The 24,426-nt window shown below is 48.7% G+C and overlaps 7 protein-coding genes across 7 annotated transcripts; 6 read left to right on the top strand and 1 right to left on the bottom strand.

Moving 5' to 3' along the window:
• Positions 1–63: 63 nt before the first annotated feature.
• Positions 64–405, top strand: PG994_011958 (uncharacterized protein; the record flags this gene model as incomplete). The annotated part of the gene is made up of 1 exon (XM_066863367.1): positions 64–405. One exon carries the CDS (start codon positions 64–66, stop codon positions 403–405), a length of 342 nt encoding a protein of 113 aa, XP_066712477.1.
• A 172-nt stretch (positions 406–577) lies between these two features.
• Positions 578–1,955, top strand: PG994_011957 (uncharacterized protein; the record flags this gene model as incomplete). The annotated part of the gene is given in 4 exon segments (XM_066863366.1): positions 578–586; positions 940–1,161; positions 1,262–1,602; positions 1,619–1,955. 4 exon segments carry the CDS (start codon positions 578–580, stop codon positions 1,953–1,955), a joined length of 909 nt encoding a protein of 302 aa, XP_066712476.1.
• Positions 1,956–2,415: 460 nt separating this feature from the next.
• PG994_011956 (mfs sugar transporter) lies at positions 2,416–4,155 on the top strand (the record flags this gene model as incomplete). Its single annotated transcript, XM_066863365.1, has 5 exons — positions 2,416–2,493; positions 2,592–2,883; positions 2,945–3,411; positions 3,480–3,867; positions 3,944–4,155. 5 exons carry the CDS (start codon positions 2,416–2,418, stop codon positions 4,153–4,155), a joined length of 1,437 nt encoding a protein of 478 aa, XP_066712475.1.
• A 1,511-nt stretch (positions 4,156–5,666) lies between these two features.
• PG994_011955 (splicing factor U2AF 35 kDa subunit) lies at positions 5,667–6,302 on the top strand (the record flags this gene model as incomplete). The annotated part of the gene is made up of 1 exon (XM_066863364.1): positions 5,667–6,302. One exon carries the CDS (start codon positions 5,667–5,669, stop codon positions 6,300–6,302), a length of 636 nt encoding a protein of 211 aa, XP_066712474.1.
• Positions 6,303–7,146: 844 nt separating this feature from the next.
• On the bottom strand, positions 7,147–9,037 carry PG994_011954 (oxysterol-binding protein; the record flags this gene model as incomplete). Its single annotated transcript, XM_066863363.1, has 7 exons — positions 7,147–7,495; positions 7,550–7,863; positions 7,918–8,446; positions 8,507–8,617; positions 8,686–8,791; positions 8,844–8,912; positions 8,983–9,037. 7 exons carry the CDS (start codon positions 9,035–9,037, stop codon positions 7,147–7,149), a joined length of 1,533 nt encoding a protein of 510 aa, XP_066712473.1.
• Positions 9,038–11,024: 1,987 nt separating this feature from the next.
• On the top strand, positions 11,025–13,882 carry PG994_011953 (uncharacterized protein; the record flags this gene model as incomplete). The annotated part of the gene is made up of 2 exons (XM_066863362.1): positions 11,025–11,552; positions 11,606–13,882. 2 exons carry the CDS (start codon positions 11,025–11,027, stop codon positions 13,880–13,882), a joined length of 2,805 nt encoding a protein of 934 aa, XP_066712472.1.
• Positions 13,883–14,956: 1,074 nt separating this feature from the next.
• On the top strand, positions 14,957–16,501 carry PG994_011952 (FYVE zinc finger protein; the record flags this gene model as incomplete). Its single annotated transcript, XM_066863361.1, has 2 exons — positions 14,957–16,171; positions 16,229–16,501. The coding sequence occupies 2 exons, from the start codon at positions 14,957–14,959 to the stop codon at positions 16,499–16,501; spliced, it is 1,488 nt and encodes a 495-aa protein (XP_066712471.1).
• Positions 16,502–24,426: the final 7,925 nt, after the last annotated feature.

Below are 24,426 nucleotides of genomic sequence, written 5' to 3'. Positions count from 1 at the left end.
ACAACACTAGATGTTCGACTCAAATAACTAGAAGAAAAGAAGAACGGAACCTAGGGAATAGTCATGTCAGAAGACTACTACGCGGCGCTGGCCCAGGAGCTGGAGGAGAACCGGCGCGAGACCGACCGGCTCCGAGCGGAAGTGGCCGGAACCTGCCGTTGTCCTGGCCGACACGATGCAGAAGGTCGCTCAGTCCGGGCGCGCCACTACGAGCTTTCCGAGTCGGTCGACATCTTGTGGGACATGGGGCGACAGTGCAAACTCGAGATGCACGGCATGGAAGCCATTCTAAGGCATGTTCGAGACCGGCAGCTTGATGAGGAGGGGCCGGAAGCGCCGGCTTCTGCGGAAAGAGGAAGATCAACAGGTGGCAGCGATGCAAGAAACAAAGAGGATGCGACGTAGCGGTGCAGTGCAGTGCAGTGCTGTTCTGTCGATCCTATCCTGTGTTGGAGGTCTGCGTATACGATACGGCGTTTAAGTACATATGAATATATCAGTAATCAAGCTTGCTTACTGTGTAGCTCGCCGGGGGTGACTCACTTGCCGAGAAGCCCACTTTTTAATGGACATCTCTATGGCTCTAGTTAGTATAGTGGCTTGACTAAAATAAGTATATATATTGTGAACCCCGAGAACTCAGGTATAAGTAGTAGCACCTCCTCCCTATCGGATAGCTAAGACCTTAGACGCATCAAGCCTCAGGTCGATTAATAATAGGAAGCTATTGGTTCGTCTATTTCTAGTTGAAGTTACTTTCAACACCCCATCCCTCTACCCTCTCTACCATAATACTAAAGAAGTCGTCCTCTTGCTGTTCACGGCGATATCGGTACTGACTACAGATCAGCAGGAGGCGCATATTCTAATAAGCCATGTCTTCCACGGATTTCAAGCTTGTCTGGGGCGCAACGGGGCTCTGGGCCGCCACCCCAAGAGCTTACCGAGACCTGGATCAAGACCCTTCAAGACCTAAACATCACCGACATCGATACGGCCCAGAACTATGGGAAATCCGAGGAACTGCTGGGTCAGGTCGGTGCGGCGTCGAGCTTCTTCGTTGACACCAAGGTCTCGGAAGCAATGAGCCCGACAGTTTCAACCGGGGACGTTGTCGTCAAGTCCGGCAAGGAGAGCCTCGAGAAGCTCAAGACCAATAGTGTGAGTCCACCGATAATCTCGAAGTCTATTAGCCCACTCATCCCAGCTGGCTATTTATACCACCGGGAAGTACTTCTTGAGGCTGACGAGTCATCAATAGGTGAACGTATACTATCTGCATGCCCCAGAGCGTCGTTGTCCGCTTGAGGACACACTGTCGGGCATCGACGCTCTGCACAAGGAGGGCGCCTTCAAGAAGTTCGGCCTATCCAACTTCCTCCCCCACGAGGTGGAAGACGTCGTCCGCATCTGCAAGGAGAAGGGCTACGTGCTGCCCTCGGTATTCCAGGGAACCTACTCGGCCGTAGCGCGCCGCGCCGAGACTGAGCTCCTACCTATTCTGCGCAAGCACAACATGGCCTTCTACGCCTACAGCCCCATCGCCGGCGGCTTCCTGACCAAGACCCGGAACGTCCTGGAGACGGGCGCGGGCACCGGCCGGTGGGAACCTCAACAGCTTCCTGGGCAAGGTGTACATGACCCTGTATGCCAAGCCCAGCTACCTGGACGCTCTGGACGTCTGGGCGCAGATCGCCAAGGACGAAGGAATCTCGCCGGGCGAGCTGGCGTACCGGTGGGTCTGCTGCAACTCGGCTCTCCGAGGAGACCAAGGGGACGGCGTTCTTCTGGGGGGCGTGAAGCCGGAGTCCTTCCGGGAGGCCGTCGGTTGGATTAGGAAGGGGCCGTTGAGTGCGGACGCTGCGAAGAGGATCGAAGGGCTTTGGGATACTATCAAGGCGGACGCGCCCCTGGACAACTACAATGACTGCCTGTCGAAGTTGCCCAGTAGTTAAGGGCAGAATATGCACGAGATTCGATAAGCAAACTATTTCCCTCTCACAACCGATCGCCACAATGCTACAACTCGCTCTCTTGTCTCACGAAAGTAGCGTATGCAGTGAGACTGCGGGGGACATAACAGGGTTACATAGTAGACTTTCGCCAATGATGTGCCCCTGAGCCCACAATTTGTAGTTCTGCTGTCTCACTGACAGCGTAACCATCACTTAATCACAGTCTTTATATTGGCTGCGCTCAGTAGGTCGCCATGGGCGTATTTGGCCATATCCAGGTGCATAATCTAATTACCCCAAATATGCCCGGTTTCGTAGATCTAGAAACGCAGATCGCTGGTGCCGCCTTATATTCAACGACATGAGGAGGTTCCGGTTCGTCGTGGATTTTGGATCATTACAGACGTCGTAGTTCCTGCCATCGACTATAGTATTCTGGTCATCCGCCGCGCCTCCTATCATGCCTTCTTCCCCTGGAGCCGCTCAGATGAGCACCTATAACCGCAATGTTGTTGCTTTTGCCGCACTCGGCTCCATGGTCAGCTTCTTTCTTCTTTACTCAATGCAGGCGAGTTGAGAGTCTATGGAATCCTAGACTTGGTTCGCTAAAACTTCACCTTCTTACTACACCACTAGACCTACGGATATGGCGCCTCCATTATCTCGAGCACCATCGGGCAGCCGGGCTGGTACACGTTTTTCGACCTACCGCCTACGGGGGAACCGGGCTACGACGAGGTCACGACGCCGACCATCGCGACCGCCAACGGGCTCCTGAGCACGGGGGCCGCCGCCGCCTGCCTCGCCGTCATGTGGACGGGCGACCGCTTCGGCCGCGTCCGCAACCTGCAGGCCGCGTCGCTGCTCGGCGTCCTGGGCGGCGCGCTGCAGGGGGCGCCGCGAACCTCGCCATGTTCCAGGCCGGCCGGTTCGTCATGGGCCTGTGCATCGGCCTCATGGTGACGGTGACGCCCATGTACCTCAGCGAGATGGCGAGCCCGCGCCGCCGTGGCTGGCTGGTCGGCCACCACGCCATCTTCCTCGTCTTCGGCTACATGCTGGCCTCGTGGGTCGGCTACGCCGTCTACTTCGCGTCGGACCGCGCATCGTTCGGCTGGCGCTTCCCGCTCTGCGTCCAGGTCGTGCCTCCGCTGGCACTGTTGGCCGGCACGCCGTGGCTGCCGCAGTCGCCGCGCTGGCTGGTCTCCAAGAACCGGCACGACGAGGCTGGACGGAGCTGCAGCGCCTTCGCCAGTACCCCGACGACCCGGGCGACGCGGTGGCGCGGGAGGAGCTGCGCCAGATCCAGGACCAGATCGCGCTGGACCGGCAGAAGCTGATGGCCTGGGGCGGCAACCCTTGGCGGGCCGTCTTGTTGAAGCGGAGCTATCGGAAGCGCATGGTTATCGGGTTCCTGACGCAGTGGGGTGCCGAGTTTGGCGGCCCACTAATTATCGTAAGTTACCACTGAAAATGTGTATAAAACTGACTGGGCTAACGGGAAGGTATGCATAAAAACAAAAGAACAACTATGCCGTAATCCTTTACGAAGGTCTGGGCCAAAAGGGGTCCATGCCACTACTGCTCTCAGCTTTGTGGATCACCACAGCAGCCCTGATCTACAATCCCGGCGGCGCTTGGCTCCACGATAAGGTCAACTCACGAAGGTGGATGTTCATGACCGGCTTCATTGGCATCATTGTCACCACCTCCTGTCTGGCCGCCATGATTGCCTGTTTTGCGGGCACGGACAACAGGGCAGGCAACGCCATGGGCGTCTTCTTCATATTCCTGTACCTGGTCTTTCAGAGCACGTTCTGTGACACAACCATGTACATCTACATCTCCGAGATCTTCCCTACCGAGATACGCTCCATCGGGATGGGGTTCTCCTTGTTTGGGCAGTTCACCGGTACGTCAATTAGCTTCTTTACTCCACACCCGTCTGGGACTTTGGAATTATATGTAATACTGACTCATCTTTCAAGCCACCATCATTCTCCTGCAAACGGCCCCGATTGGATTCACAGCCGCGGGCTGGAAATACTTTCTGCTGGTGATCTGCTGGAGTGTGGTTTTCGTTCCGATCATCTACTTCTTCTTCCCCGAGACGTCTCAGTTGTCCCTCGAAGAAGTTGAGAAGCAGTTCGGGGACGAAGTTGTAACGCATATCCCGCGTGAACGAGACGACAAGGTTTAGAGAGAATGCCGGGAATAAATTCTTGATAGCTTTAGATAAAAGCTCGTCAAATCTCTCTAACTTATATTTTACTCAAGAAGCATTTATCCACTACCTCCAGGGGCTGTACTGTTCACACAGACCAGGCAAAGCTGAAAGATAAAGAGGAGGAATAGAACTTCGGACAAACAAAAGTGAGACTTGCCTCTATGCATCCGTACACGCTTTTCACTTCTGTTTACAAACTCATACTGCACAATGGTATATGGTCAGCCCACGCGAGAATGCCGTAAATACAGCCCATAATCCATGGTGTATCTTTTATTTACAATTACTTACTAGAACTCACCGGGCTTTCTAGAGCCATAGACAGTGTGTATAATATATTCAATGTATCACGACTATAGCCTCCAACATTTTATCACGATGCAAAAATGCTTTCTTTCGTTATACTCGTAGATAAGCGTGGATCAAATTCACATGTAGGTAGCCAGGAGCTACACAATCTTAGATGGAAGACGCTTATGAAAACATAATTATTGCACAAGAAACAAAGAGCCCAGAGAAGTACTTTGGAAAATAGCCCGAACTGGCCGGATGTGCATGACAGTGTCACCCCAACTCCTGTGTTGGTGCTTGGGAAAGACCAATCCCAGCAAATTTGAGAAAATGGCCGGCTGTGAATAGAGTGGAGGAGAAATGATGATAGCTTCCTACTTTGGAGCGTCCAACTGCGAATGAAACCAGTTGGACGAACGCCCGACTTGTTAACACCATACGCCCGATTGTGCAGCAAGACACCCCAAGAAGTAGTAGATTGCGAGCTCCCTGCGACGGGGGGAGCCTGCAAACTGTCCAGTCTGCTGTTTGGTGCTTTCGGATTTCGGCGATATCTAGTTTATATGTATTGGGTATGATGACCTTTTTTTGAATTCATATATTTGGGGTGCCCTGCTCGCCGTGAGTCTTTGGTCTGCCCCTAGTCAGCCTGTAATTAAACGCAGCATCAAAGTCGATTACGAACTAGGGCCAATATGAGCATAAGCCGGCACTGGGGACTTTGTGTGCAAGAGCAGATGCTATGAGATAACTATAGTATTGAGCCAAGCCTAGATACACTCATTCAAGGAGCATGGTGAGCTTGTGGCGATGATAGAATTATTAATTGCCTTGAAGTTATTAAAAGGTTTTGGATTAGTGGCAAGTACGTACCTACTAAGAAAAAGTGGCGTTGGAATTTTCCAGCCACAGCTAGCGTCTGGTAAGTGGATCTACAGTTTGTCAGCCTCGAACCTCTGAATCGCAGCCTTCCCATTGAATTTATCGCGACACCTCGAGGTTCCAACTTTCTCCCCAGCATCTCGGCAAACTCTTTATTCTTCGACTTCAATTTAGCGAATATTCGAATAGCTTCAGCTTCAGTTATTGCACCGTGTTAACTGACTGTGACCTACGCGCGAGAGTTTTCGTCCGACCGAAAGAAACACATCGATTCAACCAAGCGCCAACGCGGCCAATCGACCTATTCCACAATGGCCAACTTTCTCGCCTCCATCTTCGGAACGGAGCAGGACAAGGTCAACTGCTCCTTCTACTACAAGATCGGCGCGTGCCGGCACGGAGATAGGTGCTCGCGCAAGCACGTGAAGCCGTCCTACAGCCAGACGATCCTGCTGCCCTCCATGTACCAGAACCCGGCGCACGACACCAAGTCGCACAACCGGCTGACGGCGGAGCAGTGCGCGAACCACTTCGACGCCTTCTACGAGGACCTGTGGTGCGAGCTGTGCAAGTACGGCGAGCTCGAGGAGCTCGTCGTGTGCGACAACACCAACGACCACCTGATCGGCAACGTCTACGCGCGCTTCAAGTACGAGGACTCGGCCCAGCAGGCCTGCGACGAGCTCAACTCGCGCTGGTACGCCGGGCGGCCCATCTACTGCGAGCTCAGCCCCGTCACCGACTTCCGCGAGGCCTGTTGCCGCCTCAACTCGGGCGAGGGCTGCGTCCGCGGCGGCTTCTGCAACTTCATCCACCGCAAGAACCCCTCCCCCGAGCTCGACAACGAGCTCACCCTCGCCACCAAGAAGTGGCTCAAGATGCGCGGCCGCGACGACAAGAGCGCCTCGCGAAGCCCCAGCCCGGAGCCGACGAGGAGAAGGTTTTAAGAAGAAAATGAAATGAGGAGCATAAGAGGAAGCAGCAGCGGCAGCTGCCGTAGGGGCCAATCACGAAACGCGGTGTAAAACGGTATCAAGACATTTTCCGAACCTTTAAGCGAGTGGACGCAACTGAAGCCATACCCACACCAAAAAATGGGCTACTTGGGACTATGAAGAAAACACAGAACAACACAATAATGCAGGCTCCAGGCAAGTCGATATAAGGGGTCAGCGTTACCTATTACGTTTCGACTGTTGCGAGGCGTCTGGTGAAAGATAGCAAGATGATCCCATGGAGATATACGACCTGGATTCTTTGGCGACCGGCATAGCTAAACCATGGTTACCTTGCCTCGGAGACTCGCATAGCATGCGTGTCACAAATATTAAGGCGTTTGATGGATGAGATGATTACTGGGCGTTCTTTCTGGGCAGTGTATCCATGTAGCTCCAGGGAAGGCCTTTAAAAGGGGTAACCACCAATTTGTAAGAGCGTATGTTTGTAATTAAGAGCTTTGTATCATTACTGAAAGAGTACTACTTGATGCATCCCTAATGCCCAAGCCCAATTGTTGCTGTTGATAAACCTTGTGGTATCCATTCGTAAGAACAATGCAGTACACAACTCTACCTGTAGAAGTTGAACCCAAAGCTCAACCCTGACACGACCATAAATAAAGCTTTCCGACTACCGCTTGACATGGTGCCTCCGATGGATATGCAAGTATATTTGGTAACATCAAGGCTCGTTCCAAGTGTTGCCAGACCTGATGAAAAGTCGTTGGGACGCAACTTTCAAGAATCCGTCGTATCTCTCCGCGGTCTTGCTTTTCTTGAGCGTTGGATACGTCTAGCCATCTTTGGGAAGCTCTTTCTTCAGATCCCCAGCAAAGTCGATGAGCGGGCCATCTGGTTTCTGACCAGTTCCCTCGAGCAACTCCTTGATATCATCGGAGTGCTTACTATCGTGCTTCCCTGCTATCGTTTCAATCACCGGCTCTTTCGGTGCCGCCGGACTAGCTGGGGATTCATGGCTCTGGTTGACATCGATCAGATCCTTCTTCTGTGTAGATGCGGTTCGGGATAGGTCGCTTGAAGCACGCGGCGGGATCAAGTTACGCTGTGAAGGCTTCTGCCCTTGCACCACAGGATAGATGGCCATGACTTGCTCGGCTTGCTTGCTGGGGGTTGAACCATCACTGGAGAGAACTTGTCAGCATCTTCAATCTCCTCACCAAAGATACTCAACCTACATCTTTGCGTTGATGATCCACTCCAATTCTTCCTCGCCCTCCTCTTCGCCACCAGGACCACCCTTTACCCTTCGGAATAGCCTCGGGTGCCACTCAACGTTCTCTGCAGCGCGTTTGGCAGCCTCCTCGCGCTGCATATCCTCGACGCGCGTTTTCTCGTCGGTAGCGAGTTCGTGGTTCTTCTCCAGGACTGCCTGTGCCGTATTGTACCACAGTTTCTGTGACTCGCGCTCATCTTGCTCCTCAAGTGGCCTGACTTGTAGCTTTGCTGGCCTTGCTTTGGCGCCATTGAAGAAGATCTCCTTAAGGCCAGTCTATAAGCACCAGTCAGTGTGAGTTTCATGTCGCGACCTCGTCGTTGAACTTACTCTAACATCCCGGATGAACATTTCATCGCTCCATAAGCCAGAAAGCTCATATAGGATCTCACCAGTCTGCTCGTTCTTTATCGTGCCGCCGATGGCGTTGTAAGTTCCTCCTACCCAGCCTTTCGTTTTGAAGTCGATGTCGGCTACAAGACCCAGTTCAGGACAGCGTACGAAGCTGTGGTCGCCCAGCTCATACTTCATCTTGCCGAATAATATGCCACGCGCATACATGTTGGGCTGTGTCAAGATGTACCGTTCGCCTTTCTTTGGGTCTTTGCCCCGGTTGAGCAGGGAGAGTATCGCAGTGCCTTCCATCATACTGGCGGCAGAATTGCCCAAGAACTTGCTTCGGGGCTTCAGGGTGCCGTCGACTCGGATATGGTGGTCAGGGACCAGATAGAAGTAGCTTGACTTGGGTGGATGGTGTGAAGTTTGCTCCGAGATGTAGTACGCGCGCGTGTCGTCGGGTAGATCCCAGTAACATGTGAAGATCTCGCCAAGAATGGGGTTGAGTGGCTTTTTGACGCCCCTGTTGACATCATGGGTGAGCTGGATAGTCTAAGTGGTCAAGGCAGGGGGGTGAACGAACGGAGGTCGTATATGCCAGCCACTGAGGTAGAACTTAACCACAGCAACGAAACGATCAACGGGGTTCTCCAGGTCGGGAATGCCGAGGAGCATTTCGGGGTGGCACATGAAGCTGGAGAGCAGGGTACAAGTTAGCGATACTCTCGCGAAGGCGGTGAAGAAGAGTCGGTAGTTGCGCACTTGGTTATTCTCTCCAGCATACTGCGTGGCTCGAGGATGAAGGTTGGCAGAACCACTCGACTAAGATCGGCACCCGGTCGTAGCTGGGATATGATGTGCATGAGTACTACGCTGTTGGCTTAGTTGTGGTACACCCTGGACATGGCCATGAGACTCACCGTTGCCCTGGTCGGGCTCAACCACGAGGGTATCGTCATCCGCGTCGCCGTCCAGCGATGAGCGACTGCCTAGGTGCAGGAGAAACATGGTCAGTCATGGCGTGGCCAGGGTATGTTTACAAGGGCAAAGAAGTCGTACTGGCATTCGAGGCCGTCCGGTGTCTCCCGGAGAAGCTCAGTGTTTTGGCGTGCATCTTGGCTGGCTGTGGTGGTGTACCGTGTTCGGGCGGCCTCCGACGACTAGAATAAGCTTTAGGTTGAGTGCGTGCTGGACCAGGCCGGGAACAGTGGCGGAGGTCTTCGACTCTTCGAAGACTTTCCCAGAGTTGCCGGTCGGGACGAGAAGCAGTGCGCAAACGTTCTCTTACTCGGACTTGCTGTTGCAAAGATGTTCTAATAGAAGTAGGGATGGATGGATGGATGGATGGATGGATGGGAATAGCACTCTTTTACTTTACTGCAAAGCGTGCTGACTGGGGTCTCATTCAGGTCGGTTTCCTAGGTAAGGTAGGCAGACACCAAACGGCAAGTACTTTCATAGGGGAAGGCAAAGATGCAAAAAGAGGGATGAACAGCCGGAGCTATCAAGTACAGAAGCACTGGCAGTTAACAACCCCTCATCGCCCATGACAGGGAAGTGCGTAATAGCTGATTGGGCCTTTTGCTTGGGGGCCTGCTTATCGATTATGGTGGCTCTGGGCTGTTGCTGCTGGGCTGGGCGGGAGCTGACAGCATGAAGCAATTAGGGCCCATGCCTATGACCTCATTCGGCTTTTGCTTTTCCAGCATCAAAAAGCAAATGCAGAATCTCCGGTCTTCCGCTCTCGGGCTGTCGGTTGTACTCAGGACCCCATGCCAAGCAGCACAACAACCCTAACGACTTCCGGCACTGACAGCTACCGGGGTCTCAATACATACATGTGCTTTACACAAGAGCATATCCACGTACTTGTGTGTTCACAATCATCGGCAGACCGACAATCCATATATTGAGTGCTGAATGCAACAGAAGTGGTGCAGAAGTGGGTATCTCTCCGCACAGATTTATGTAGGGAGGTGGCAGGCGGCACTGGGCCGGTATGTAGGGATCGTGTGCTGAACCATAGCCGCCCGCTCGAGGCCACGAGGTGACCAGGGAAGGCAGCCCTGGGCCGAAAGTAGACGAACATGACCTTCCCTTCCGGCATTTAGCTGCGTGGGACATGAATCGAAGTCGTCACTCACTCAGCAGAGAATGAAAGGACAGTGCCTGTCCAAGCAAGGCACAAATCAGCCAAGTCCTGCATACTTCGACGGACGTAATATTTCTGGCTGTTAGATGCATGGCTTAGTTATGAACAAAATCCGAGTGTGATGGCCCAAAGCTGGCTGTGCCAAACGACGGTGAGGAAAGCTGTATAATGACTACGTTGCTTCTCCGATCCATTTATGCCACATACAGCACAATTCCAGGCCGGATGATCTACCACTACGGACACCCTGGCTGCCTGGGAAGCACGTTTTTGTTGATATTTTTTTTTTTAGCGGACCCATGCCATGGAGCCATCCGATCGGTTTCGCAGGTACAGTACTTGCGAAGAACAAAAAAAAGGAGACATCAATCCCATCCTCCAATCCATCCTGAACGGGTCCCAGGGTCCCTGCTTGGTTATTAATAAAGTTTGTCGCCTGATCGGGGTCTTCAGCCCACATTTCGGCATCGATTTGCATCGTCGTCTCCGTATCGATCGGTCGGGTTGAGCGATTGGGCAGAGAGTCTCTGGATGGGCAGCTCGACCCATTGGTACATACTTACACATGCCTTGCGCTTCGCCGTCAAGCTACGGTGGTGAGGATGGCTTCTTCCTTAGCTGTTGAATTAGCGAGACTTTTCAACAAGAAACGAATCAAGATTTGATACAGCGGCCCAGGCCATGTTCCACTACCATATCACACTAGTGTTGCACTGACGTACTGCGGCCGGCCCGTTGTTGGTCGGGCACCGCGACAAGCCTTGAGCAGAATTATTGTTGTTCCAATCGCCCTTCGCACTTCTACCTGAACTGAATCCAAGCCGATCTTCTTCTTCTCGTCCCTCGTCCGTATCTTCTATCCGCGAGAACAAGTCATCGCTGGCGCAGGAGCGACCTGGAGGCCCAATGGTTTCGCGATCCTCGAGATACGCGGAAAAGCAGCAGGGCAATGTTGGAGTCTTCACTTCCACCTCCACCTTGGCAAGATAGCACCGCCGACCCCCTGAGGGAACTGCCGGGAGTCCAACAATTCTTGGACGCGGATCCGAGGCCGACCTTTATTGCGCCCATTGATCCATCCGCTCCGTTATCATTTGGCATCTACTTCGCGAACCATGCCTTCCGTCGCGACGGACTCGAACAGCAGGTCCTGCGCGACACCCGGACTGGAAAACAGTTCCGGGCATGGGCGCAGGCGGTGGCGCATTGGCGGCCCCAATACCGATTTTCTGGCCACATCTGGTCCGGCTTCACCATCTCTGCTAAATGGAAATGCATTCAAGCCACCGAAGTAACCGTCACCACCCAGCAAAAGGGTCTACCACCTGAACACTCCAAATCTACCCACGATGCCCCTCGGAAGTTAGAAGACGCCAACTTTGCCGATGCCAGGCTCACCAGCCTCTATCAAATGATTGATATGGGGGAGGTCGGGAACTTCGAATACAATACTCACGGAAAGCTTCTACGAGCCAATGTACTGGACTTATTATAAACTTTACTATAGAGGCATAGCTGACGGCAACGCAGGACTCGTGGTATAGGCTGAGTCTTCATCCGAGAAGCCCAACCCTCCACCAAGACTTCTCATTCATGGATCTAGTCTACCCACCCGATACTGAACTAGTGCTATCAAAATGGAACAAGCTGGTTCAAGGCACCCCAGTCACGTTCGAGATGCGTTGGAAGAACGCGCAGTATGGTGTGCCTCACGATGAAGACGTGGAAGACTACCGATGGATTTTATGTGCCTGCGTGCCTATCTTGGACAGTGAGGGCAACGTGGTTAGCATAGCGGGCAATACCATCGACATTGGTGCCCAGAAAAGGATACAGCAACAAGCACTCCAGCGGGCCGAGGCTCTAGAACGGGCGCGAGCTAGCGAGCGTAAGTTCACTCGTTTCGCCCTTTTGGCGCCGGTCGCCATCATCGTCCTAGACACGAAACGTAGGATCACGTACTGCAACACTCGCTTTTTTGAAATGTCGGATCATCCACCCACGGATGAGTTTAAGAAGATGGATTGGCACAACTTCGTCTATGAAGAGGACTACCCCATTGTAGACAGACAATGGGCTACGCTAGTTTCCGACCAAGAGCTGAAACAAGCTGTGTTCAGGTTACAACGCACCTGGGCTGATGGGGACGGCATATCTCGACAAGTCTGGGTGGAATCTTCCGTCATACCAGAATTTGAGGATGACGGCACTGTCGCCTCTTTTCTCTGTGTCATGACAGACATATCACGCTTCAAATGGGCCGAACAAGTCCAAAAGACGCGGACTGAGGAAGCCCTCGCAGCGAAACGGAAGCACGAAAATTTCATCGACATGACATCTCACGAAATGAGGAATCCTCTGTCGGCCATAATACAATCGGCAGACTCGACTATCGACTCCTTGAAGGTGGTCATGTCGATGATTTCCCAGTCACATTCAGGAGACGACGGAATCGTTCAACAGACGGATGCCGAAATCAAACAATGTCTGGATTCACTCCATACCATTGTTTCGTGCTCTCTTCATCAAAAGAGGGTGGTGGATGACATCCTAGCTCTGTCCAAGATGGATTCCAACCTCATGGCGATTGCGCCGGTCAGGGTGGAGCCTGCGCAGGTCATCAGCGAAGCCGTCCACATGTTCGAGCTTGAATGTAAGAAAGACGGCATCGAGCTGATATTCATCGAGGATCCGTCGGTAAGGCAAATGAGAGCTGAATATGTCATGATGGACCCAAGCCGAACGCTACAAGTTCTGATCAACCTCCTGACGAATGCCATCAAATTTACCCGGGACCGACCGATGCGCCGGATTGTTGTGTGCCTGGGCGCCAGTGCCGAGCCACCATCATCTGATAGTTCCAGTGGCACCTCTTACGCTGCTGTCACCACGGAATCGACGGGCCTGCTTGATAATTCTGAATGGGGACTCGGGCTTCCGGTATATATGTGGATATCATGCCAGGACACCGGCTGTGGCATGTCACCGAAAGAGCAAGGTAAACTCTTTACACGGTTTACTCAAGCGACACCGCGTACGCATATCCGATATGGTGGCAGCGGGCTCGGGCTTTTCATATCGAAGAAACTCACCGAGCTACAAGGAGGTTCGATCGGAGTGCAGTCGCAGCCCGATGTGGGTTCGACGTTTACTTTCTTCGTGGCTACGCGCATTGCACCTCCTCCTACGCCAATCAAATTCGGCTCTTTGAAAGACTCGCCATTGAACTGGCCTGGTGCGATGGAAAAGGATAGCCGGAAAAAGATAGACCACTTATCTGTGCTCATTGTCGAGGATAATTTGGTCAACGTAAGTCCAGCTCGCACCCAACTCCTATCCGATGGCCCTTGGCTCACGACCACACAGCAAAAGGTTCTTTCACAGCAGCTATGCAAGGCTGGCTGCCAAGTACATGTCAGCAATCATGGCGCCGAAGCCCTCGAGTTTCTTCGGAAGACGTCATACTGGGCGGCCTCGAATGTGGGCGATACCAAGCCGGCTTCGTCGCCTCCGCTACTAGATCTGTCGGTGATACTGATGGACATCGAAATGCCTGTCATGGACGGGCTTGCATGTACACGCAAGATCCGGGATTACCAGCAAAGTGGTGAAATCATCGGGCACATACCCATCATGGCAGTGAGTGCGAATGCAAGAAGTGAACAAGTGAGCCAGGCGAGAGAGTCTGGTATGGACGATGCCATTTCCAAACCGTTCCGCATACCCGAGCTGATGATTAAGCTGGAGGCGCTGGTGGGTGGAGGAGGCGCATTATTGCCCGCGAATGCAAGCTCTGGTCTTTCGTAGCGAAGAAGTCTCGAAATTCCCTGAAGTGAGGTTGGATTACATGTCCCGAATCATATACCTACTTAGACTATATACATGCAAATGTGCCCTCTAGATTCCGGCCCTCCATTTCGAGTTGGCCAGCGAGCATCCATTCATGGAAGTCGTATGCCATTGTGATGATATTCCATGGTAGCTTCTCTAGTTGACCCTTGCCAATCAAGATCAAGATCAAGAGGGTTAGGCCAAGATGCAAGAGGGAGCGAAGTGGGGCATAAGGGTCCTTCTTTCCTTCTTTCGAACATCCAGTTCCAAACTAGCCTTGTTGGTTCTAGTGGCGATAAGGTACTGTACTCAATCACGCACGCTGACGGACTTGCCCGGTTTTGACTTCTTCGTGTTGACCGACGAGAGCCGGTAGCCTATCCTGGCAGCCCATGCCCATACATACATACAGCCTAGCACCCTTGATAGGGAGCTGTGATAAGTTACCGCAGTCCCTGAAAGCAACAAAGTCCATTTGATCATCTCCCATCGGTTGGGCTGATCACTGTGTGGGACAGCTCTTCGCGACTAGCAACCTTTTGGTCCAGCGATTTACCATTACCGGTACTTGCCTTAACTTACTGCACATATCGTATCTCCGGTTGCTGGTCTCGTGCCTACATCCCCCTGTGCAGGCTCGCACTTGTTGTTATATTACTGGCAGACTGGACCTATCCCTTGGCAATCTGACTTGCATTGCATCCATTCCAGCATCAATAAACGCGCTTGAACATCCATGGCTATATCGATTAATTGTGGATGAGTCCGCCTCCCAACTCCACTCGTCTGACCCCCCTCCGTCTTCGACGCCACCAGTCCGACAGTTCGAGCTTAATCCGATCTTAGGATCACTTTGACTTTGCCCACCAGTCCAGCCCTGTCTTTTCCACCTAGAATTTGAGCTGGGCCATCAAAACACACGTTGAGACAATTGGTTCATGGCTGGCTAGCTTGTCTGTGGGCAGATTTGCAAAGTCGCATCCTCCCCGCGATCGCGACCACGAACCACACGCATCCCGTCCGCCCAGCTGAGTAGCCACGAATCAAACCATGGCAAGTCGCCAGGACTCCGCCGACATTGATCAACGCCCAGGCCCGAACGAGGATGAGTCTGGAAGCTCGTATGCTGGCAGCGACAATGGCTCAGCCCTGGAAGCATCCCACGCTGCACGTGCGCCCTTCGACAGTCCATTGCAGAGCCCCGAAATGAGCGAGGGCCATCCACACTCTGCCCAAGATCAAGACCACAATGCAGCACCAGAACCCGTCGATGAGCAGGCAGAACTTAGTGGATCGAGCGAAACGACCGAGTCACCTACAATTACAGAACCGCTAAGGATCACTTTAGAGTCACAGAACGAGCACATGGAAGGCGACGAAGCGCCAACAACTGCAGAGGAAGCAGACGCTGTGGTCCCTTCAAATCCAGACTCTGGAGATCAAGTTGAACCTGCGGAACTGCCTTCAACATCGACCGCCGCTGAGTCAACTGGGACGCCTGGGCTGACCCTGCTGGAGGCGTTGAACGACTTAAGTGTTTCCCCTAGAAGTGCAGTTGGTACCGAAAATGAGCTACCTTCACTTCCAAGCCATGCTGCCGAGCCAACATCTCCAGGATCTTTGCCTGACCCGCGAGGCTCGTCGTCCAGTGACCAACGCGGCGATGGTGCCGCCACTCAATCGACATACCTACTCCCTGCCGAACCTGCCCAGCAGCATCGAACGAACGGGCCGCCACAAGGAGTGCGCCGGCGACCCTCCGAGTTCACGCTTCCCAGGTGGCAACCAGACGCCGAGGTCACCCTGTGTCCCATATGCCGTACGCAATTTAGCATTTTTGTTAGGAAACATCACTGCCGTAAGTGTGGCAGAGTCGTCTGCGCTAATTGCTCGCCTCATCGTATCACTATACCGTACCAGTACATTGTTCGACCTCCTGGTGACCAAGCCATGCTACGTGCGTCAGGACTCTGGGGCGAAGAGGACATAATCGTGGACTTAAGTAACATTGGTGGCGGCGAGCGCGTGAGACTTTGCAACCCCTGTGTTCCTGATCCGAATACGACCCCACCGCAATCCCAAGGCCAGCCATCGGCCCAAGGTCCTCCATTCTCGCCAAGATCTGCCCTTTCCCATCATAGGTCTCAGAGCTCCGCAAGCGTTACTAGCTATGGAAATCCAGAGGCTGCGGGTAGTGGGCTTTCATCTTTCTTCATGGCCAATCCTCCGACAAGCGCTTATCCTAGGAATAGAAGCGTTACGGTTGTAAGTCATTACTGAGCGATACGTGAATCTGGCTACTGGCTGCTAACACAATTTCAGAATTCGAATTTCTCTCGCTCTGGCCATGCTGAGCGCGATGCTCGCACCATCGCCCCCGGAAATGCAGCCGGTCGTCCCGGCTATTATTATCATCATCCAACGACAGCAGGTGAAGCCTTTGCCTCGTCTTCCCGCCAAGGCTCTGTTCAACCGCGGGGCCATGCTTCTTCTTACTATAGAGCCCAGTACGGCTCATACCCCGCATCGTCGTCAGCTGCCGCTATGAATGACCGGCCCCTGCCGCCCCCCTCCCCAAATTCCGGAGGAGGATGAATGCCCCGTCTGCCATCGAGAGCTACCCTCTCGCGATCTACCCAATTTCGAGGTCCTGCGCGAAGCCCATATCAACTCCTGTATCACTTCACACAGCTCATACACACCCGCGCCATCGAATCCTAACCAGCAAGGTGGCCATAACACACCGCCACCTCGAGCAGCGCGAAGAACTGGTATGTTTCCGTATGTGGCTACAGAAAAGGACTGTGTCGATTCTGCTGAGTGCACCATCTGCCTGGAGGAGTTTGAAGAAGGGGTGCCTATGGCGCGGCTGGAATGTCTCTGCCGTTTTCACCGTTCCTGTATCACAGCCTGGTTTGTGAATCACCCAGGCCGCTGTCCCGTTCATCAGCATGACAGCTTCGGATACTGATTGATATATACCTTGCATGGTGGCGTTCATTCCCTACTTGGGGTACTTTCGCTTGGTTTGCTGCGACGTTAGTGGCTTAAGGTGTAGCGATATGGAGGAGCAAGTATTGGCATAGGCCAATAACTCTGTAGTTGCATAGGTGCGGTACAGATAGATACTCTGTAGCCGAGTTGGTCTGTCGTTTTGTTTTGGCCAGCGTTGCTTGGGATTTTCTTGACGTTCATGGATATTGCACACGTCTGGCGTTTGGAAGGTGGCACACTCTCATTTTAGAACGTCAATACCACGCAGGGCGCACAGTAAGATGTGGTGTATTGCCAGCCCCTGCAGATACTAGGGGACCAGCCCCCCTCCCTAAACGAATGTCTTTACATGCTATAGAGGGTTTATCCCCTCATGTGGCTCCCCGCTGTCCGGCGTCAATACCAGACGAGGCAGATCCGGCTGATGCAACCGAGCATGCTGCAATTGTGCCACAGATACGATCTACCAATCATCGTTGGACGTGGCACGCATTGCAAGTCAGATTTCGCGACTATTGGTTTTGCTTGACAAGGGTCTCATGCAGAGCAATCATAGCCACGTTAGCCGGCGGGGTGTTATCCTACCGTCATTAAGGTCTAGACCAGCGCCAGCGTCTGGGGAAGCTCACTGTTCGGCAGGGTCCTTGTCGCTTAGCGATCCGGAACCCGGGGGGGGGGAAGACTCGTGTTCGCATCGATACAATCTATATCCTACCACAAATGGACTCATGCGGCTTATGTTACCCATGTATTGACTGGAAGAAGCAAGTATGAAACATTGATGTGCAACCTGGGTCTGCAAGCTTATGGCCATCAGTAACATTGATGCCCCCAGCCGTGGGGAGACAGCGTACGTCAGCTTGGTCAGTTTATAAATAGCGGTTCGGCCCGGCCTATGATAGCTTCAATAGATATGGCTATTACATACGTTCTCTCTGTATCCTTGTGGCGGAGGGTATATTGCGACCTTCGTTCCACTCCCCGTGAACAGTAGCCTTCGCAAGCAAGCCATATTTGTGTCCTGGATGGTGCTTAACGCCGAGTTATTCCCGTTCAACTGTGCCATAGTAATATCTCTACCATGACAAAAGCGCGAGTTATCGCCATAGGCGCCACTGTTGCTAGTCTCCTGGTTCCGACTGTCTCAGCTGGGTCTGTCGAGGATCGCCAAGCAGGATGCGCACACGACAATCTTCTGCGCGCCCTTCTGAACCCAATGCGAACGGCTGAAGCAACTTCATTCTGCAATGACTACCTGTGTTGCCCCTCATTCACTGTACTACCCCCCCCCCCCCGTTTGGCTATCCGTTTTTAGATAGGGCTAATGATACGGATAGGTCACCGCTACGGCCGCAGGAAGTGCTCACCCACTCTATTTGTATAACTTGCAGCCCTCTATCCATGGGGGCGGCACACCGTTGACCTACCCTTCGCCTCCCACACCCAGCACCATCCCGGGAAATGCGGCGTGCTACGGCTGGCCGGCGGGCGTGGCTTGCCCCTATCCTCCCACGCGTAAGAAGAGGTCGCCTGCCCCTGCCCCCTGCCCCTGCTGCTGTTCTTGCTGTCCAAGCCCGTCAGGCAGTAGCAGTCGGCTGTCCCACGCCTACGATACCGGCCACCAATTCTTCTGTACCCATATTGAAAGTTGCTGATTCATTATACACGTGGAAGATTGCATAACATCTTGCGTTGTGAAGGAGAGATTTGTAATTACTTGAGTAGCCATTTTACAACAGCGACAAGGTTGATGTCCCAAGACCACACGCAACATCACAAGAATCATATCAAGGTCATCACCAGCGTTCATTAGGGGAATTCCAATATAAAAAGGCCAAGATGGACATTCCGTCCTACTCTCTAGACTATGGGGAACTCTCTAGATTGTAGGCCACGGCAAGTAACGACCGATTGCTTCAAATCCAACTTTAACGAGGGGTCGCCTTCGCCTGTTCGGGTTCCATTTCCTCTGGACAGAATCACCAGCAGTCGAAAGAAACCATCAGAAAACGACCAACGGTTTCTCATCACTACCAACCCTCCCCCCTCCACGCCCCAACAAAAATCACCCTTTCAAGAGAAAGTACACCGTTGTTTTCGTAGGCAGTCATCACCTCGGCAACATCCGTCGCCAACGCCATCTGATGTGCCTTCGGTCCGAAGGGCTGGCATGATGATGGCACCGAGGGTACCCCGTGCTGTGCCACAGGATCTTTCAATATCTTTTGCTGTCATTGTGACGGAGGTAAGTTATAACGCCTCTTTTTGTTTCTGGTTTTCTAGAACCAAACAGACCCCGCAACCCTCATGGGAGACAGCAGAAGCGAAACTCCAGCGAGAGAAAGATGAGAAAAAGAAAAGAAAACTTGTATTCCATACTACCCTAGTGCTTCCAAGCGCAGTCTTGGACGCTGAGAGAAACGGCAACGTCTACGAGATAACACGTTTAATCTTTAATATAATAGTACCGGTTATTTATAGTAACGTATTATTTAAGTACAGAGTAGGGTTTATGCATACTACGCACCCCTGAAGACTATAAGTTATGTTATTTCCTCTATATAGAATATGAGCTTACTATTTCTTGTGAGTGGCAGTGCTGGTGCTATTCCACGGGTAATAACTAACCAGCGCATGGTTATCCCCGAGCTGCCAGGGGCAAGATGAATGGGCGTTCTCTGACAAATCATTACACCCTAGCCTTTATTGACTTAGATGACAGTACCTTGGGTATCCCATCCTGCCATCCGGCATTAAATCACATCCAATATTTTTTTCCCAAGGCTCCAATTAGTAGATCAGGTACATGGGTGTTGAATGGGGTTCGGTCTAGGAGACGGGTTCTATGATCGACGACAAGATCGAGGCCACGGGGTCCACTACATGGGCCCTCGTGGTGCGTACAGTACTTAATACATGCAAATTTTCTGATCCAGCGATTACGTTACCATCTGGTCGGGCTAGCCAGTAGCCAGGGTAGCCAGGGCAGTGGACCTTTTTGTCTCTACACATCGGCAGGTCGTGGCCCCGGCAACTGGATCGAATATGTAGATCGTTGGGAAAGATGGGATAGCATGCCGATCCCAGCGTTCAGATCCCGAGGGCCATACTGGAGGAGGAGCTAAGTAGCTTGCCGAATGGGGGGATAACTCTACTGCACCGATCCAATGAGAGGAAGACATTATTTTATGCGAGGCATACAGTATCAGGCATATCACTTATCATTGATGACGAGTCAGCAGCAAGGTTCCCCGGAAGTTCCACAAGACAATAAGAGATGAAGTAGCAGATGTATATCTGGCGGGGCAAGAGAAGGTTGTTAGTGTAGAACGAACACATACATAGGACCCTAGACCCTTGTTGCGTGCTGAGCAGAAGAAGCTCTGTCCTAAGCACTGCACTACCGTTGGCTCGACTGTCAGCCCTGGTGGACCGGTCGCTGAGGGCTTCGATACATAACCACAGAAAAGAAAAAAGAGACAAGACAACGTCGACTCAGGCTGCAATGGGAGGGCCCCGAACTTCGCAACAGGTAGTCAAACCCACCTTTTGGCCTCCAGGAGTTCGCTTCTTGACCATCCTCCCAATGTAATGCCGTATTTTCGCGACGGGGAGTAAACCGGCACTCGGCAGTTCTTCAGGTAAGCTGCCTTGATCCACATTCTAGTTTCCGTCGCCAGCCTTTGGTCCTTCCAGTGATAGTGGCACGATAATGGAAATTGGGGCCTATCTTCTTCTGCCGAGCCAGGCTCATATGATGTGAGCATATTCAACCTTGATTGATGCAGTGTCATTTGCGGGCCAAGAGAGCCATCAAGGGAACTCCGGAGGGCAGAAGACCTGAGAATGCCACATAGGCAGCTATGGCTGCGACTCGTGAAGGCATCCATAGGGCATGGTGCTACGTCCTGGCAGCATAGGAGCTTGCTGTGGATGACCATGACTCAGTCGCTCATCCCTGCAAGCAGAGTTCGTTAGCCAATCACTGGATCTGAATTCGCTGGCGGATGATTGGTTTCTCCAGTATGTTTGCTTCTCGTCGCGTGGTGTCGTTGTAAAACAGGAAGAGGCGTATAGCTGCGCTGGTTATGATGTAGTATTTGTTGGGGTTTGGCCAGCAGAGCCCGAAAGATCCATGACACCCTCAACCCCACCCTACGGGCCTAGATGCTCTCGTCATTCCACGTACGTAAGATCCTGCCTGCAGCTTGCATGCTGGGTGGCGGGGCCCCCACGCCCCCGGGTCCGCTCCCTTTCGGCTCATGCCGACCGCGAGTTGGCGGCTGGATTGAGCTGTCTGCATATGTCAACTTCGTTTAGCGAAATTTAATATGATAGACACTTATTGGGGAAAGATAAAACCAAGGCAGCATACATCGGATGAACCCCGACTAGCAGAAGCAGCTAAACCGTCTTGTCTCCGGAGAGTTTGCCCTCACTTCCGCCGCCGCGGGTGAACAAGGTGTACTACTACTTGGACAAATGCAGTGGTAGCATGTGGAGGTCTTGCTTATTTTATATTACGCACCACAACGCTCAAACTAGACGGAATGGCTGGAACAAGGCCTGTGTTCGTAGCAAAAGCAAGAGTGACGATCGTTGTATGGTGGTGAGCTTAGAATGTGTGGTGAAGGAAGGGGAGAAGTGGTACCGCCCCACTATTGTGCTAGTGTTGGGTCCTAATATTACCGCTGACGATCATCGAGAAGTACCCGATATATAAGGGGGTAATAGATATTAAGTAATTAGTTACGTTCTTTAAATTTATTTAATTCACTTAACTATGTATTAAATATTAAAATTAAATAATAGAGAGCTCGTAAATACACGTCGAATAAAATAAATTATATAAGCGAAGGTTAATTTTTTATTTTATATAAAAATTAAATTATTTTAATAACGTAATATAAATAAAATTTAACCTTAAGCTATTATCACCCTTAGCTATTACTATTTATTTCCTCACTTAAATATATAAAAACATAAATATTTTAAAATATTATATTGAATTAAATTAAATACTTATAATTAAATAAGTCTTAAATTTATAAAGTTTAAAAATATATTTAAACTTTAATATAATAAACTAAGTTTTTAAAGAAATAAGATAAAATATATTAAGTTTATATTAATTTAAATAAATAATATTTAAGCGTATAATAAAATTCGCTTTTCTTAATATAATAAATAATTATTATAATTTAAATTATAAATTTAAATAATGTAATTAAAATATATACTTTATTTATAAATAAAAATTACTTATACAAGTAATAAAAACGTTAATTATTATATATTTAATTTTTTTATTAATTTTATTTTATTTAATAATATTTAATTTAGTTTTATTAAATGTTTTTAAATAATTCTATATTATTTTATATTATATAACATTATTTAATATTGTTTTATTATTTTTTATTAAATTATATTTATTACTTTTTTTTATATATAAATTTTTATTAATAAAGTGTAACGAACGTTATTTAAGTTTCGAAAGAAACTTCATAAAACGTACTAAAGTTTATATTAATAATACGAAAGAGTATCTAAACGTGCGATAAAGGTCCGCCTTTATTAATATAATATGTAATAGTTATAAAAACGAAGGTAATTAAAGTACGTAGATTTAAAAAAATTCGTAGTAATTTTATTAAAGCTGTTTATTTTATTAATAATTTAAGATTAATATTTAAATTAATTATTAAAATAAAGAGCGTTTATATAAAATATATAAGAAATATTTATTATTATATCTCGTCCTTCTTTTATTAATTCACGCCGGATTATATTATATATCGTGATGCGTCGTCTCGGATTATTAAAAGCGTCGTGATCTTATAGTTTCGAGATTATTAAGAGCGTTATAATCTTATAGCTCCTTATTTTATCGGCACGTGACTCCGTTTTATTTATTTAATTTATACTAGTTATTTCTACCCGTTTATTCTTATTTATTTATCTTATGCTATCCTTTAGGTGCTACCTTAAGTTAACCGTGTACGTTTATCGTTATAGTGTCGGTTATTATAATTAATATAATAAACTCTTATTATTATAAGTAGGGTTATAAGCGTTAATTAATAGAGTTAATAATCGTTTATTAGTTCGTAAACGTTTTGAGTTATTTTAATTTCGTTTCGAAGGTAGGTATTAGCCGTATTATTAAATTAAGTTATAATATTATCCCTTTTTTTATTACTTTATTTTTAAAACGGTTAGTTATTATAAATACTTATTATATATTATTATATTAAGATTTTATAAGTGCTTTTTATTATTTTTTATTATAATATATATTTATTATAGTTTTAAATCGTATCGAATAGTTTTTAATTAAGGTTTATAAACGTTCTTTTTTTATAACTATACTTCTTTTAATAATTATTTAATTAATATATTTTATTCTTATTATTTTAAAAATAAAAAGCTAAATTATTATATTTTAGATTATTTTTCTCGTTATAAAAAGTATATAAATCGCGCTCGTTTATATAATAATTTTTTAATTATTTTGTTTTTAAAGAAAGTTTTAAAATTATAGCGAAAGTTAGACGCGAATAAAGAGGACGCGAGTGAGAAGCTTTTATCGCTTTATTCCGAGCTGGCTAAGCGTTAGTTTTAGCTCGCCGAGGCGGTAAGTTAGTTATTGCGAATTCGAAAGTTCCGTCGAAAGGTGAAGGAAAGGGGCGCCGATTTATTTAGTTTTAATATAAAGGAGTTAAATAAAGAGGATAATATCTTATTTATATTAAATAATTACCAAGGTTATTTAATTAATAACTTTTAAGACCTAGGCGTTTTTATTAATATAGATTAGTTTTTTTTAAGCTTAGTTAACTTCGAGGGCCTAAGTCTCTTAATACCTCTTATTGTTATTCGAACTCTCGAAATTCTTTTATAGCGTTTATTAAATGTTTTTTAAGTTTTTAATTATTATTTTTCAATAGGTAACCTTTTTATTAAATGAGGTATTAAAGGCTTTTTTTAATCTTTTTTTTATCGATAATTTTCTCGATTTTATATTCGTATTAATTTATTATAACTTTTAATTATATATTAATCGAAGTATTTTTAACCGCTAGTTGAAATAATAAGATATAAAATATTAAGTATATTCGTATTATTTTAAGTAGCGATAATTAGTAATTAGTTTTTAAAATAATTTCTACGATTTTAAATAGTTTAATTTTTTTAAAGTTTAGTTTATTATTTAGTTATTTAGTTTTAATATTTTATTATAAAAGGTATACTTTTCTTATTTTTTTAAGGTTAGTTTTTTTTAACAGTTTAATTAACGTATCTTTTTATTTATTTTAAAAAAAATAAGATTTTATTATAACGTAATTTAGAGTTTTTTTTTTTAATTTCTCGACTTATATAGTTACGATTAGTATTAGCTCTTTTTTTACGGGTTTTTTAATAATGTTTAAATTATACCTATAATTCGTTTCGAAATAATAATATATATATAGTTTTATTATCCGTATTATTATAAACGAATTAAGTTATAAATAATAATTATA

The sequence above is a fragment of the Apiospora phragmitis genome (genome assembly GCF_038363925.1).
Source record: "Apiospora phragmitis strain CBS 135458 chromosome Unknown utg000010l:1.0-9815664.0:1.0-9183399.0, whole genome shotgun sequence".
Taxonomy (NCBI): Eukaryota; Fungi; Ascomycota; class Sordariomycetes; order Amphisphaeriales; family Apiosporaceae; genus Apiospora; species Apiospora phragmitis.
Note: the sequence above shows the minus strand (reverse complement) of the source record. Positions and strands in the feature narration are given on the sequence as shown.